Source organism: Agelaius tricolor, unplaced genomic scaffold (genome assembly GCF_023055355.1).
Source record: "Agelaius tricolor isolate 1412-34295 unplaced genomic scaffold, bAgeTri1.0.p SCAF_7, whole genome shotgun sequence".
NCBI lineage: Eukaryota > Metazoa > Chordata > Aves > Passeriformes > Icteridae > Agelaius > Agelaius tricolor.
The window spans coordinates 2138796-2153938 of NW_027269267.1; the positions used below are offsets into that span (position 1 = coordinate 2138796).

At 45.8% G+C, this 15143-nt stretch overlaps 1 protein-coding gene across 3 annotated transcripts in view; it reads left to right on the top strand.

Annotated features, from left to right (window-relative positions):
* Positions 1 to 15143, top strand: part of DOP1B (DOP1 leucine zipper like protein B) — a 121820-nt gene that overhangs the window by 58005 nt on the left and 48672 nt on the right. For 2 of the 3 annotated variants that reach the window (XM_071430116.1, XM_071430117.1), the window contains exons 24-37: positions 746 to 801; positions 1086 to 1190; positions 1271 to 1337; positions 2008 to 2149; positions 2350 to 2432; positions 2937 to 3046; positions 3696 to 3842; positions 4130 to 4191; positions 4821 to 4949; positions 6230 to 6366; positions 6731 to 6786; positions 7225 to 7362; positions 7784 to 7913; positions 8576 to 11203. In XM_071430116.1, the coding sequence (XP_071286217.1) occupies positions 746 to 801; positions 1086 to 1190; positions 1271 to 1337; positions 2008 to 2149; positions 2350 to 2432; positions 2937 to 3046; positions 3696 to 3842; positions 4130 to 4191; positions 4821 to 4949; positions 6230 to 6366; positions 6731 to 6786; positions 7225 to 7362; positions 7784 to 7913; positions 8576 to 8833 (1620 nt within the window). In that variant the 3' untranslated portion in view covers positions 8834 to 11203. Of the gene's footprint in view, positions 1 to 745; positions 802 to 1085; positions 1191 to 1270; positions 1338 to 2007; positions 2150 to 2349; positions 2491 to 2936; positions 3047 to 3695; positions 3843 to 4129; positions 4192 to 4820; positions 4950 to 6229; positions 6367 to 6730; positions 6787 to 7224; positions 7363 to 7783; positions 7914 to 8575; positions 11204 to 15143 lie in introns of those variants that run through there. The other variant, XM_071430118.1, reaches the window with a different exon arrangement.

Sequence of the window (15143 nt, forward strand, 5' to 3'; positions counted from 1 at the left end):
TCTTCTTCTCCACCTTCTTCTCCATGGGTTTGGGTGGTTTTGTGCAATTGGATACAAAAGTCCCCATTGCTGACTTGGAGTGATTATTATTAGGTTAAAAGTAAAAATAATTTAGGTGTCATTTCTAATTAGATAGTTTTATCTAATTAGATAATTATAACACCATTTTATACCTTGTTAGTGCAGTACTACAGAACTCACTACTGTGAGACTCTAGCATAAATAAGAAATAACAAACATCTAATCCTAAACACAAAATGCCATCTCAAGTACCTTCAATCCTGACTCCAACAGAAGTAGAAAAAAGAAGCCAAAAACCAGCATATAATGGTGTTTTGTGTGAGGAATAAAATATTGCTTCATTTTGTTTTGTAAAATTGTATAGAAATATGTAAGATAACAATGTAAGTTGTTATTATTAATATTATTTGGTTATGGGTATGAGGAAATATTAGAGCAAAACAATGTATGTAAAGAAGAAGAAATTGGTAATAATTAGCAATAATAAGATAAGATATATAAGTAATAATATGTATGAAATGATATAATTAGAAAGTATATAATCAAAAATAGCTAAAATGAGATTTTGGGAATAAATCCTTCCCTGGCAGGGTGGGCAGGGGCTGGGATGGAATTCCCAGAGCAGCTGGGGCTGCCCCTGGATCCCTGGCAGCGCCCAAGGCCAGCTGGGATTTTCTTCTTCCTTCTGATAACCAATAAGTGTGAGTTTGCTTTTGTTTTTCAGAAATCCTCTCTGGTGGATATCCCAGTGCTGCAGTTCAGTTTTGCTTTCATTCAGAGGTAACTCAATCCTTCTGGAAGAGAATTTTCTGTTTGACTCCCACAAGGGAACAGCCTCTATTGCCATTTTGTGTCCTTTGATCTCCATGTCCCAGAACACTTCTCTGTTGTCCCTTGCTTGTTGACACACACAGAGTGCCAGGGCTGTCACACTGGCACTCAGGAAGGGCAGGACTGATCCTAAAGCTTTTTTAGGCCACCAAGTTCCTCTTATTTGTTGTTTTTTGTTCTTTCCTTAACTCCACCTTCACTCAGGTGTGCTTTGGTTTTATTTTTTTTGGCAGACTCCCTGTCCCAGCCCTGCAGGAGAACTTCCAGCCCTTGTTAGGGCTGCTCAGAGAGTCTGTGCAGCTGAGCTTGGCTCCTCCTGGCCACTTCCTTCTCCTCAGGTACTGTGGGACAGAGCAGAGGTTCCACTGAGCTCTTGCACTGTGCCATTCCTAACTGAGGGTGCTCTGCTCTCCCACAGCATCCTGAATGACTTTGTGACAAGGACACCCACCCTGGAAAACAAAAAGGACCAGAAAGACCTGCAGGTACAGAGGCTTCAAATTCACCTTTTGGTTCTAAACCTGGCACTGTTCATGTAAGGACAGGTGGAGATGACCTGATCTGTGCTTTGGATCTGAATTCCTGTCTTTTGGGAGTGCCTGGATGTGCATCCACACATTTTAGGCTGAGGCCTGGTGAGCAGGGCAGACTCAAACATGAGAGACAAACAGAATTTGTCCCAAATGCTTAAAATCTTTTCCAAGCTGGGTTTTTTTCTTTTATTTTTCTCAGAACTGAGCTGGTAACACCAGTGGGATGTCCTGAGTTCACAGCCATGTGTGGATATTGAAATCTCCAAGCTGTCTAGGAAAATTAATGAATCCTTGGAGCTCCCAGCTGGGCTTGGCAATGGGAATCACTCTGAGCTCAGCTGTGTAAAGAAAGGAGCAGAGCAGGATCCTCCTCCTGTTCTGCCTTATTTCACCAGCACAGTTTGAACACTGGGTGGGTTTGGGCTGTGGTTTGGGTTTCATGTGCCAACAGAGAAATTCAAACTCCCCTTCTGCTTCAGAGTCTTGCCAGCAAAATGACAGAAAATGTAATTTTACAGCCTCTGCCTTGCTTTGGCTGAATTTGGTTTCACTGCAGCTCCTCATTTCCCTGGGAATTAATCATACCAATTAAATATCTGATGCCACCTTGGTTATGTTACAGGAGGTGACCCAGAAGATCCTGGAGGCTGTGGGGACCATTGCTGGCTCTTCCCTGGAACAGACCAGTTGGCTGAGCAGGAACTTGGAAGTGAAAGCTCAGCCTCAGATTTTACCAGATGAATTCAACATGGAGGATGTCAATGGTAACTTGACTTTCCCTGACTCCTGCTCCTCCCTGTCCTCTGCTGCAGGCAGTGAAGAGCTTGAGGTGTTGATGATGTGTGGTTTTCATGTTTCATGTACCAGCAGTTTGCACATAAATGTTCTGTTTGGGCAGCAGATTAGGAAACAGCAGCATTTAAACCTGTCTGAAGAGAAAACTTGATTATTTTGGTTTTTTTAGATACATCAGTGGCACCATCTTCCATGGTTTCTGCCTCTGCTCCTTCAATCTACAGTGTCCAAGCCCTTTCTCTCCTGGCAGAGGTCAGTGGGGCCCTCTCACCTGTGGGGTTTTTAAGCTGAGGACTTTATCACTGCACAGCTCCTGAAAGGGGCCTGGGCTCAGCTGGCCCTGGGCTCTTTCTCCAGCAGCACTGACACAATCAGAGCACACAGCCTCCAGCTGCACCAAGGGAAATCCAGGCTGGAGAGCAGGGAAAAGGTTTTTCCAGCAAGGGTGAGAAAGTTCTGGAATGGCTGCCCGGGGAGGTGGTGGAGTCCCCGTGCCTGGGTGTGTTTAACAAAGCCTGGATGGGGCACTGGGTGCCAGGGTTCAGTTGAGGGGTTGGGACTGGATGACCTTGAAGGTCTCTCCCAACCCAGTGATTCTGGAATTCTGGGAATTCTGTGAGGAGGATTTTCCTGACAGATCAAACAGGAGTGCCAGTCTTTTGGGGGCTGTTCCATTGCACAGATGTCCAGGCTGGTTCAGGCTGGCACCCCTGCAGCAGTGGCACTGTGGGTGTGCAGAGCTGTGTCCCTGTGCAGGTGCTGGCCTCCCTGCTGGACGTGGTGTACCGCAGCGACGAGAAGGACAAGGCCGTGCCCCTCATCTCCCGCCTGCTCTACTTCGTGTTCCCCTACCTGAGGAACCACAGGCCAGTCTCTCCCTGCTCCTGCCATCTTCCCTCCCTCATCTTTTTGTTCTCCCTTCTTTCTCCATTCTCTGTTCCCATTCTCATGGGTTTGAGCTGGGTTTGAGCAGTGTTTCCCCCAGGAGCTGAACCTGTGGATATTTCAGCTCTGGTTGCCCCACCTGGGATTTTGGGTTTTACTCAGATCTCCCCTTTCTGTGCCTGTCAGGGGATGGGGATGGGCAGCAGAGCATGGGCAGGTCCCAGGATCCACCAGGAAGCAGGCAAACATCATCTCTCCCTATCACCTTCCTAGTTTTCCTCACAAAGGTGGGAGAGATGGATGTTATCCAATGGAGACACAGGGCATGGAGTCCTGGAATGGTTTGGGTTGGGAGGGACCTCAAAGCCCACCCAGTGCCACCCCTGCCATGGCAGGGACACCTCCCACTGTCCCAGGCTGCTCCAGCCCCAGTGTCCAACCTGGCCTTGGGCACTGCCAGGGATCCAGGGGCAGCCCCAGCTGCTCTGGGAATTCCATCCCAGCCCTGCCCACCCTCCCAGGGAACAATTCCTTCCTAAAGATCTCATTCAAAGCAACCCTTTTGTGAGCTGGAATCTATTTTTAAATTTTAAAAAAGCCCATTTTGATAATTTTTGTCCTCTCCCCCAGTGCCTACAACGTTCCCAGTTTCCGTGCTGGTGCTCAGCTGCTCAGCTCCCTGAGTGGATATGCCTACACCAAGAGAGCCTGGAAAAAAGAAGTGCTGGAATTGTACATGGATCCATCTTTTTTCCAGATGGACACTTCCTGCACTCAGTAAGACATGGAATTGAAGCAATCCAAGCTTGTATTCTGAATTTATAAGGAAAGGCTTTAAAGGAGAAGAGTAACCTTGGGAAAAAAATTCCATTTAGTGCTTTCTTATGGAATGGGATAATGTTAAAAATGGGTCTCAGCACTAATTCTGCTCCAGACAAGAGTCTGCACAGAAATCCTGCCTGGAAACAGTTTCCTTGTATGAAAAGTTTGACCCAAATAATTTCTGAGGTGCATCCACACCTCAGCTTTCCCTGGATATCTCATTCCTTCTTTCTCTCCTGCAGCTGGAGATCCATCATTGATCATCTTCTCACACATGAGAAAACCATGTTTAAGGATTTGATGAGTAAGTATCAGCTGCTGATCATTTATTTCTACCTCAATTTGAAATTTATTTGCATTTGAGCCATTTGGGTGCATTTTTATTACACTGATTTATCCATAAGGTGCTGACTGTGCATAATTGACCATTTTGGGAACTTGATTCCCAGCTAAAGCTGAGTTAATTCTGGACTTTGGTCATGTCTAAAAGACACCAGAGGAGGTTTGGCTGTAGAGGTGCTTCTGTTGGGTTCCCACATTCACATTTTGCTCCAGTTTTGAGGTGTCCAAGTGTGACCTTTCCCAGGAGGAGACTGGCAAACACTGCATGTGTCTGCCACGAGCAGTGCAGCAAACCTTTCATTGCTGTGCTGTGACCTCTAATCCAGGCTTGAGGAGAGTGTGGAAAAACAAATCCCAGGGGAAAGGGTGGGGTGGGACCCCTGAAATTGGCCTCAAGCACCTTTAGTCTCTTTCTAAAAGAATAATTCAACAGTTAGAGCACAAGACAAATTTTATTACGCAAGACAAATTCTCGGTTGATGACCCAGGAGAGTTTTTTTTTTTCCTGGAAGATTTCAGGAGGCAGGGATGACGGCCAGCCCCAAAGGCAGGCAGTTCCTGAGGGGTGGCTGACTGTGCTGTGTGTTGCAGCCATGCAGAGCAGTGCCCTGAAGCTGTACCCCAGCTGTGAGCAGAAGGCCATGCTGCTGAAGCGCCAGGCGTTCGCCGTCTTCAGCGGGGAGATCGACCAGTACCACCTGTACCTGCCCCTGATCCAGGGTGAGCCTCCATCCCTGCAGCACAAATCCCTGTGGCCACAGAAGGCCCTGGATCCCAGGCAGTGCCCAAAGCCAGGCTGAGAGGGGGCTTGGAGCAGCCTGGGGTAGATGAAGGTGTCCCTGCCCCTGGATCTGGCTGATCTTTGATGTCCCTCCCAACCCAAACCATTCCATGATAGAAATTCTGTAACAAAATTCTGTAACAAGGTAAAGTCACCTCTGTTCCAATACATGCTTTGGCTTTTTTTTTTTTAATTTTGAACAAAATTTATGAATCTCTGAGTTCCATCAGATAAATGACCTCAGCAAGGAAAGACAGGGATCTTGGTTTCAAGGCCTTTGTGTCACATTCACATTCTCTGAAAAATCCCTTCACCCAGGATTTTCCTCCTGGGAAGCTGGGAAGCCTCAGAGAAAAGGAAAACAATTCTGATCTCATTTGCTTCTCCTGTGTTGTGCTCATGTGGAATGTGTTTGGAGATTGTTCACCCACAGGTGATTGTTCCATTGGATTCTGCTGGGAGTTGTTTTCACTCTTTGGCCAATCAGGGCCAAGCTGTGCCAGGACTCTGGAGAGAGTCAGGAGTTTTCATTATTATCTTTTTAGCCTTCTGTCTGTATCCTTTCTGTATTCTTCAGTATAGTTTAGTATTCTTTAATATAATATAGTATCATAAAATAATAAATCAGCCTTCTGAGAACATGGAGCCAGATTCATCATTCCTCCCTGCCATGGGGGTCCCTGCAAATACATTACCTTTGCTGTGGAAATGGGATTATTTCATGGCAATCTTCCAGCCACTTTTGACCTGCTGTTGTTCTCCTTAAATGCCAGTTTTGATCACATTTTGTGCACCATAAACCCACTCAGGCTTTGTCTGAATTACAACTCAGTTAATAAAATGCAAGGAATTCAGCCCAAAAGTGATGATCAAGTGAAAAGTGTGTTTTGCCACCTTCCACAAAGGAGTGACAGGACAAGGGAATGGCCTTAAACTGCCAGAGGGCAGGGCTGGATGGGACCTTGGCAATGAGGAATTGTTCCTGGCAGGGTGGGCAGGGCTGGCATGGGATTCCACCCCTGGATCCCTGGCAGTGCCCAAGGCCAGGCTGGGCACTGGGGCTGGAGCAGCCTGGGACAGTGGGAGGTGGCACTGGGTGATCTTTAATGTCCCTTCCAACCCAAAGCATTCCATGATTCCACACTTTAATTCCTAGAACAACACAAATTCAGGAAAATGCTGCTTTTATTTTGCTTTTCCCCTTTTTTGTGCTTCTCAGAACGCCTGACTGAGAACCTCCGCGTGGGCCAGACTTCTCTGGTGGCTGCCCAGATGTTTCTCTTCTTCAGAGTTCTCCTGTTGAGGATTTCCCCTCAGCATCTCACCTCATTGTGGCCAATCATGGTCACAGAACTGGTAAGAAAGAAGTTTTGAACATTTGGGAAAAAAAAAAAAAAATTACTTCACTTGAAAAAAACATTTGAAAAAAAATTACATTGGAATAAACTCAGCCTGTGGATTTTCTCAGTTTAGCTTTCTCCTCTTCCCTGCTTGGAAATTTTTCCACAGTTTTACATTAATCTGATAATTTGGGGGAGAAAAGTTAAATTGTCATTAGGAAATTCCTTTTGGATTAATTTTGGTGTTGTTAATGGAATCTCATGCCTGAATTATTCATTTGTTACATGTCATAAAGGTTCCTTTTCAATGTAAATCATCACTTTTAGTTGGGATTGAGTTGTGTGAACATTTCAGCTTCTCAATAATTATTTCTTTAAAGATCCAGACATTTCTACAGCTGGAGGAAGATTTAACTGAGGAAGAGGAACCAGCAAAGTAAGAGCTGCCATTTGAGAGACTTCCTTAAAATTAATTAATTTAATTAATTCCCTGGGATAGGGAGGAGCCAACAGGACATTTTGCTATTATATTTTTATTTTTCTATTACTGCTAAATCATAATTTAGATTTTCTTTACCAGCTAAAACAATGATATGCTTAAAAATATAATTACTAAGTATTACTTGTGTACAAAAATAAATGCTAAGTCAGCAGTTGAATATTTTAACATGATGCCATTTTTTGGCATATTTTAGATTATTTCGCTGCTACAGAGCAAAAATCAAATAAAAATACTCATACAAGAGCCTCATGCAGAATAAAAATAATTGTCCAAGAGCTCCTTTGTGTAAATGTGGGCATTCCTCTTGTGCTGACTGAAGAACCTGGGGTGGATTGGAGTCTGAATGGGACTTTTTTTTTAATTAAAACACAGGAGCAACAGCAAAATCAGCAAAGCCAAAGGCTCAGGGGCTGAGATCCAGCCCAAGGAGCTGTGCCTGTACCTGGCAGCCTGCAAATTCCTGGACACTGCACTTTCCTTCCCCCCTGACAGGATGCAGCTCTTCCAAATGTGAGTCCCTCTTCTCCTCTGTTCCTTTAGCCTTTGAAAGAATTGTGTTTTCCTCAAGATTTCTGTTTGCCTTTCCTCAGCTCCTTTTAGGAGTGCTGATAGTGAATGTATGCTGATAAATGGGATTTGGGAGAAGATTTTGGTTGTGGTGTAGGAGGAGTTCACCCTCCTCTTTGGGATCCCTTAACTTGAAAAATTGGGAAAGGAGAAAGGTGGAGATTGTTTTCCATCTGCACACACCTGGGAATGTTTAGGAGCTGGTTGTATTTAAATATTGGCAAATTAGTAATGTAATAATTCATTAATAGCAACAGAGAACATTTATGACAGGTTTTTGTAGGAACAAGCAGTGCTGCCCTAAAGTAGGCATGATCCAAACAAGGATTTCCACCTTTTTAAGGAACCAACCCATTTATTCCAGGTACAAATGGGCCTTTGTGCCAGAGGTGGACACAGAATCATCTCCTGTCACCTCCCAGCTGGTGGAAAATCACCAGGAATGCCAACCACACATCGTGAGGATCATGGATCTACTCAAGATGAAATATGGGGTAAAAAAACTTCTCCTTTTTCTTTTTTAATCCATTCATTTATTTTTCCAAACACAAGATTTTAAGTTACTCAGGGATTTTTGGATATTCCCTGTGAGGAGGAGGAAGAGCAGCTGTGGCTGTCCCTGGATCCCAGGCAGTGCCCAAGGCCAGGATGAAGGTGTCCCTGCCCCTGATCTTTGATGTCCCTCCCAACCCAAACCATTCCGTGCTAGAAATTCTGTAAGAAAGCAAAGTCACCTCTTTGCCAACAAATGCTTTGGGGTTTTTTTTTAATTTTGAATAAAATGTATGAATCTCTGAATTCCAACAGATAAATGACCTCAGCAAGGAAAGACAGGAGTCTTGCTTTCAAGGCCTTTGCTCTGGAAGTGGGATTATTTCATGGCAATCTTCCAGCCACTCTTGAGCTGCTGTTGTTCTCCTTAAATGGCAGTTTTTAAGTTCTTGAAGGGATTTTTAGATATTCCCTGTGAGGAAGAGGAAAAGGCTGCCCAGAGCAGCTGGGGCTGCCTTGAGATCCCTGCAATGTCCAAGGCCAGGTTGGACACTGGGGCTGGGAGCAGCCTGGGACAGTGGAGGAGCTCATGGATGAGCTGCATGATCTTCAAATCCTTTCCAACCTTTACCTTTAATAAATCCCAGCTTTTTTTCCCTTTCAGGACCCAAAGCACCCCGAGGGAGCTGCCAGGAATGCCCAGTTCCCCCTGCTGAGCCTGCACTCCGTGTCCAGCATCACCCAGCTGCTGCCCTTCTTCCAGACCCTGTGCTGGGCATTCACAGCCCCTGGCAGTGACCCCCACAACTCCCACCCCTCTGCAGCTGCCCCCATGGGTTCCCCTGGCAGCAACAGCAGCAGGGTCCTGCAGCAGCTGGAGGAAAGTGTGGAATTGGATTTCCTGGAAAAGATGGAAAGTTGAGCACTGGGAGGCTCCTGCTGGATCAACCATAGGGAAAGCTCGGCTGAAATTCCTTTTTTTCCTGCAGATTTCCAGCTACATTTTGGGATTTCTCTTCAATTATTCAGGAGCTGGTGGTAAAAAGCAGGAATCTCCAGTTGCTGTGGTGGGAAATAGGGGAAGTTTGGTGGGAATTTCTCAGAGTTTCTGTGGTTTATTTGTTTTCCATGGGAAGGATTAAAGACATTTTGTAAATAGGGGAAGAATATTTTGGACTTGGTGGAAGTAGCAGCTGCCCTGGGACTTCTCCAGGACTTTAAAGTGGTTTTGGAACTGTGTCCTGATCAAAAATAGAAGGAAAATCCAATATTGCATGTCAGTGTACAATCAGTTTGCAGCGAGTCATTTCCTGAGGTGAAAGCCCCTAATTTGACCTAAATTGATCAAATTCTAAAAAAATCCCCCAAATTCCCCACAGATGGATTGTCTGAGTCTCAGCATTGTGCAAGGAGCTGCAGCCTTGCCCTGGCTGTAATTTCAGAGCAGCATCTTCAGGCTTAGCAATTCCTAACAAATCAGAAATGTGCATAAAACACAAAGCTCTGCAGGAACATTTTGTAATTAGCATTACTTGAGGAGATTTTGACTTTAATTAATTGATTAAAATATTTAAATTCATATTTTTTAAATGAAAAACTTTTGTTCTTTCAGTGACTCAGGTGGCTGCAGCTTCTGAAATGCAACTAAATGAAGATAATGCTGTAAAAATAGAAATTGCTTAACTAAAATGAAAATAATATTCTTTTTTTGTTTGTTTTTGTAAGAACATTTTTGTACAAAAGAATGTATTTGGCTGTTCCTGGATGGTGAGAGAGGTAGGGGGATCATCCCAGTGCTTTTCCTAAGTTAAAAAGGACATGGGAAAAGATTTGCTTGGGAGTCAAGGATTTCTTTTTCCCAAACTCCCACAACAACAAGAGAGTTTTCTCTTCAGTTTTAGGTACAGATGTATGATATTTTCATCTTGGGTTTATAAACTAAAATAATGAAACATCCTTTACTCTCACACTGGAACACTGTACAAAAATAACAGCACAAGAGGCTTGTGCTAAACTTATTTAAATCCTTTGCATTTTTACAGTGAAGGAAAGTGGTGGACTGAGATGTGGTCATTAAGAATGTGAATTATTTCTATTAATATAATTTATTAATGGTCTGTAATGCTGTTGGAATGAGCACAAGTGAAAAGTTACCCTTTGAAAGCATTACTTGAATGTTGGAGCAGGCCACTTTTAAAATGTTGGTGTTCATTTCCCACCTATCTTCAATATTTTCTATGAATAATCTGAATATTCAGGATGGTTTGGTACTTTTACTTTCAGTTTCCTGCTGGTTGCATTCCATACTTGGATATTTCCCTTAAAATGCTGATAAAGAAGAGCAGGGTTAGATGGGATAGGTTAGGTGGGAAGGAATTCCTGGCTGGGATGGAATTCCCAGAGCAGCTGGGGCTGCCCCTGGATCCCTGGCAGTGCCCAAGGCCAGGCTGGGCACTGGGGACACTGGGAGGTGTCCCTGCCATGGCAGGGGTGGCACTGGGTGGGCTCTGAGGTCCCTCCAACCCAAACCATTCCAGGATTCTGTTATTCCATGATTTTGTCAAATGCTGTTAAAATCTAAGAGAACTTTTTGCCATTAAACTGCTTTCAGTGGCATCAGACATTTAAGGGACTTGCAGAATCCTCCCACTTCAGAAGAAAAAGCTCTTTAACATTTAGTATCCAAGCAGATCTTTGATAATTATAAATAAGATGTGAAAAAGGAGGAAAGGGCTTTAACTAAAAGTCCTGCTTGAGTGCTGGAGGAGCACAGTTCCACAGGCCCAAAGGGGAATATTTGATTCCTTCATTCCATAACTTTATTCCTGTTCCATGTGGGACTAACTGTGGTTGTTTTCTCCTACTGATAAATCCACTGAGGAGCCCCAGCAGGGCTCTCCTGCTCTGAGCTGCTCCTACCAAAGCAGAACAGCCTCAGTGGCCATGAATCTGGAAATGTTTGTGCCTGGAACTCCAGGCATCCTCTCCTGTTCCAGGGCAGGAAATGCTTTTGATTTGCTGTGATTTTGCTTTTCAGTCTAACCAAGCTCAGCTTTGTCTTTGGGACACTTCAGCTCCAACACAGCAGAGCCACAGTGCTCAAAGGGGGACCTGGAAATATTCCAAAGGATTTCATTGTCCTGAAAGAAAAAATCAGGAGGTGCAACCAAGGTAAAACTGCTGAAGAGCAGCAGGACTTGTAGAGCATTAAGTGATGGTTGTGTATCCCATACCATACATGAATGTAATTCTTCTATGAATATTAAATGTTATTTTGCAATGCCTTTTCAAATGCAGTTGTTATTTTTCAACCTGCCTTCACTGCTCACTCGGCAATTTTAATTTTTATCTGACTCTGGAAAAGCTCCCAAATTCAATCACAGAAAAGATCTCCCAGCCCATGCAGTGCCAGCTGTGCCCCATGGGCACCTTGTCCCCAGCCCAGAGCACTCAGTGCCACCTGCAGGGGACACCTGCAGGGCTGGGCACTGCAAAGCTCCCTGGGCAGCCCCTGCCAAGGCCTGAGCTCCCTTGCCATGGGCAAATTGCTGCTGAAAATCCCATCCCAGGGGCTGAGCTGTGGATCCCAGCAGTGGGACCCTGCTGGGCCCTGCCTTGGGAGAGGCTGGGCTGCTCCTCTCTTCCCCTCTCATCCCCCCCCCTGCATCCCTGGCCTTTCCAGGCCTGGAATTGTCACCCTGAGATCCCTGTCCCAGCCTGGGCAGGCTCTGGGGAGCTGTGTCTGGCCCAGGGAGCTGCTGCAGGCATCATGGATTGACCCTGCATGGAGGGAGAGACTGCCCAGGAGAGCAGGAGCTGCTGCTGCTGCTGCACAGCTCCAGCCTGAACATTTTCACATCTCCAAGGCAATGCCCTGGAAGAAAACTCTTCTGTACCATGAGCTTTAACAGGCTGGAGGAGTGTGGATTAAATGAATGTGTGTGGTAGTTTTACTTTGAAATTGGGTGGAAATACTGATTTTGTGTAGTGGTTTTGGGTTGCTAAGTTGAGATTTTTTGGTTCATGTATTAATTGGCGTGGTGGGTTCAGTGTTGGTTAATTATTAGTGTACTCACTAGAATATATTTACTTATTTTTTGCTGTGATATAGGATTAGGAGAAAGGTAAAACAAGTTTAAAATTTTAAAAGGGTATAAAGAAAAATTTATTAACATCAACTAAAAGAAAGAGTAATAAGAATAAAATCTTTAGGATATTTTTCTTTTTCTTATAACTTTTTTACTGACAATGTAGAGAAAAAGAACCTAAAATTTCAGTCAGTTTACTACTTCTAAAGTCGTCTTTTTTTAGTTTACTTTGGGAGAGAAGTCCCTCTTGGTAATGTTATAGAGACTTGTCTACAAGAAAACAGTTTTCTTGTGGTTCTCTTTATGAATAGCAGCCCAGGGAAATTTGTAATTGTGAAATCCTTCTCATTTTTTATAAGTTTTCCTAAAGTTGTGTTTGTGGGCTATGCTAACTTATGGGGCAGTGTTTTAAAGATGAGTTGTTTAAAGGTAAAGGTTCTCATTATCTCTTTCTGAAATCATCTTCTTGGGGCTACAGCATCTTTATCACTCTAATTTCTCTGTTTAAAGTTCTCACAGGATCACAGTTACTTTAAAAATGTTAAAACATGTTACTTTAACATGTTTACTTGAACATGTTACTTTGCTATCTTTATTTTAGTGTGGAGGCTAGTTTATTTTGATTTATTTTTTTATTTAGTTTATTTTAGTGTGAGGCTACACTGAGGGAAAGCTGCTCCCATTTCACCCTTCCCTGCACCCAGGGCCTCCCCTGGAACGTTGTGTGAGGGATGGAAGTGGATGTGCCAGACACTGAGAGCTGTGGAGCCATCCAAGGATTGCTGGGAGGAACAACTGGATGTGGCTGTGGCCATGAGGAGGTGGGACAGCAATTTCTGGGACAAATGTCCTTGTTCTGGCACAGGGATGAGGGCAGGGAGTGTCAGACAAAATTCCCAGATGTTTCTCCAGGGTCATCCTGCTCTGCTCCGGGAGACAAGCTTGGCTGCTGGGGTCAAAGAAGAGAATCCCAGAATCACCAAGGCTGGAAAAGACCTTTAGGCTCTGTCAAGATCCAGTTATTAAAGTATTAAAAATGCCTCTGCCTGAATTAAGGTGCAAATGAGGCTATATGACAATAGTATGAGTTTTATCTGGTGGTAAATATGAGACAGAAAATAAAGAGATAGAAAATGGGGGGGGGGGGGGGGAACAGAAAGAGAATGAGAGGGACAGAATAAAGAAAATATCATCACTCCACAGCTGCCAGTGATGTTCTGTTGATCCTCTGCAGTGCTCTTGGTGGTGATGGTCCCACACAAGCACAGAGTCCCAAGGGTTAATGTAGCTCAGGCCAGGGGAATGCCCAGAGCTGTCTCTTGCAGCAGACTCTGGAGCTGTAGCATCCCGTGCACTCCTGAGGTGCAAGGTTTCAGGAATGACTCAGGGGGGCACTCAGGGATGGATTCTGACACCCCTGAGGTGTCCCTCATGTCAGTGTCCCATGGATGTGCCCCTGGGCTGTGCCCTGTGGTGTTCAGTGCCTCTGGACTTGGGGTGAACCTCTGAGGTGACACCCAGACCTGCTCCCCTCCTCGTTCCAGGGGGGCTGTGGAGAGCTGCCCACCGTGGGCCCCACACCCCAAACCCTAAACCCTGCCAGGGAAGGATCTCTATCTCTGCTGGGCTTGGCCCTTGTTTTCCCTCTCCCTCAGTCCTGTTTGTTTGCCCCTAGGCTGGCAGGATTGAACAATAGTGTATCTAGGGGTTCAACTTACAGTCCAAAGTCCCAGCCAGGTGGAGGCTTCTGTGGTTACACAGTTTTTGTTTTAATGGGCAAAACTCTTTCATACCAATGCTCTGGGCATGAATCATTTCAGTCCCTGAGGGCTCCTCACACCCAGCCATGACCCAGCACCACCACCATGTTCACCATGAAACCCCAGCCTCAAGTGCCACATCCACAAGACTTTTGAACATTTCCAGGGATGGGGACCCCACCAAAACCCTGAGTGTCCTGTTCCAATGTTTGACCACCCTTTCCAGGAAGAAATGTTTCCAAATATCCACCCTGAACCTGCCCTGGCCCAGCCTGAGGCCGTTCCCTCTGCTCCTGTCCCTGTGCCCTGGGAGCAGAGCCCAACCCCCCCGGCTGTGCCCTCCTGGCAGGGACTTGTGCAGAGCCACAAGGGCCCCTGAGCCTCCTTTGCTCCAGCCCCAGCCCCTGCCCAGCTCCCTCAGGGATTCTCCAGCCCCTGCCCGGCTCCCTCAGGGATTCTGCAGCCCCTGCCCAGCTCCCTCAGGGATTCTCCAGCCCCTGCCCAGCTCCCTCAGGGATTCTGCAGCCCCTGCCCAGCTCCCTCAGGGATTCTCCAGCCCCTGCCCAGCTCCCTCAGGGATTCTCCAGCCCCTGCCCAGCTCCGTTCCCTGCCCTGGACACGCTCCAGCCCCTCCAGGGCTCTCCTGCAGGAGCAGAACTGGGCCCAGCCCTCAGGGGTCTCTCAGAGCCAGCACAGAGGGACAATCCTATTGTGGTTATGGTCCCCTGAATGGGGAATAATTGGTATTGACTCTGTGATTGCAAAAGGCTGGTCAATTGTTTCATTAAGCTATATTATTCTACTATATTATACTATCTCACTAAGAAGTTTGTTACCCTTACTGACAGTCTGATACAGCTCTGACCTAACTGGCCAATCCCTCTAAACACCATCCAGTGTCTAATTAAGAAATCACTCTTTGGTAAATAATCTCCATAACACATTCTACATGTACACAACAACAGGTGTAGCAAATGGAGATAAGAATTGTTTCTCATTCTCTTCTCTGAACTTTCTCACAGCTTCCCAGGAAAATCCTGGCAGAGAACTGTGTCTCTGTCTGTTCAGAGGATCTGTGATCACCACACAATCCCTGCCCTGCTCCTGCTGCACACACAATTCCTCATCCAGCCCAGCTCTTGTGGCCTCTTGTCCCCCTGGGCACCCCTGGGCTCGTGTCCAGCCCCTGTCACCAGCACCCCCAGGGCCTTTTCCACTGGGGCACAGTTGGGACCTTCCCACAGAGCTCCTGCCCTCCAGGCACTCTGAGTGTTCCTGTCTGGCTCCCCAGAGCAGTTTCTACTTCTGCCCTTCTGCTGATTGCAGGCGTCGAGGGCAGGGAACGGAGCTGGGAAGGGGCTGGAGGCCCAGGAGGGGCTGAGGG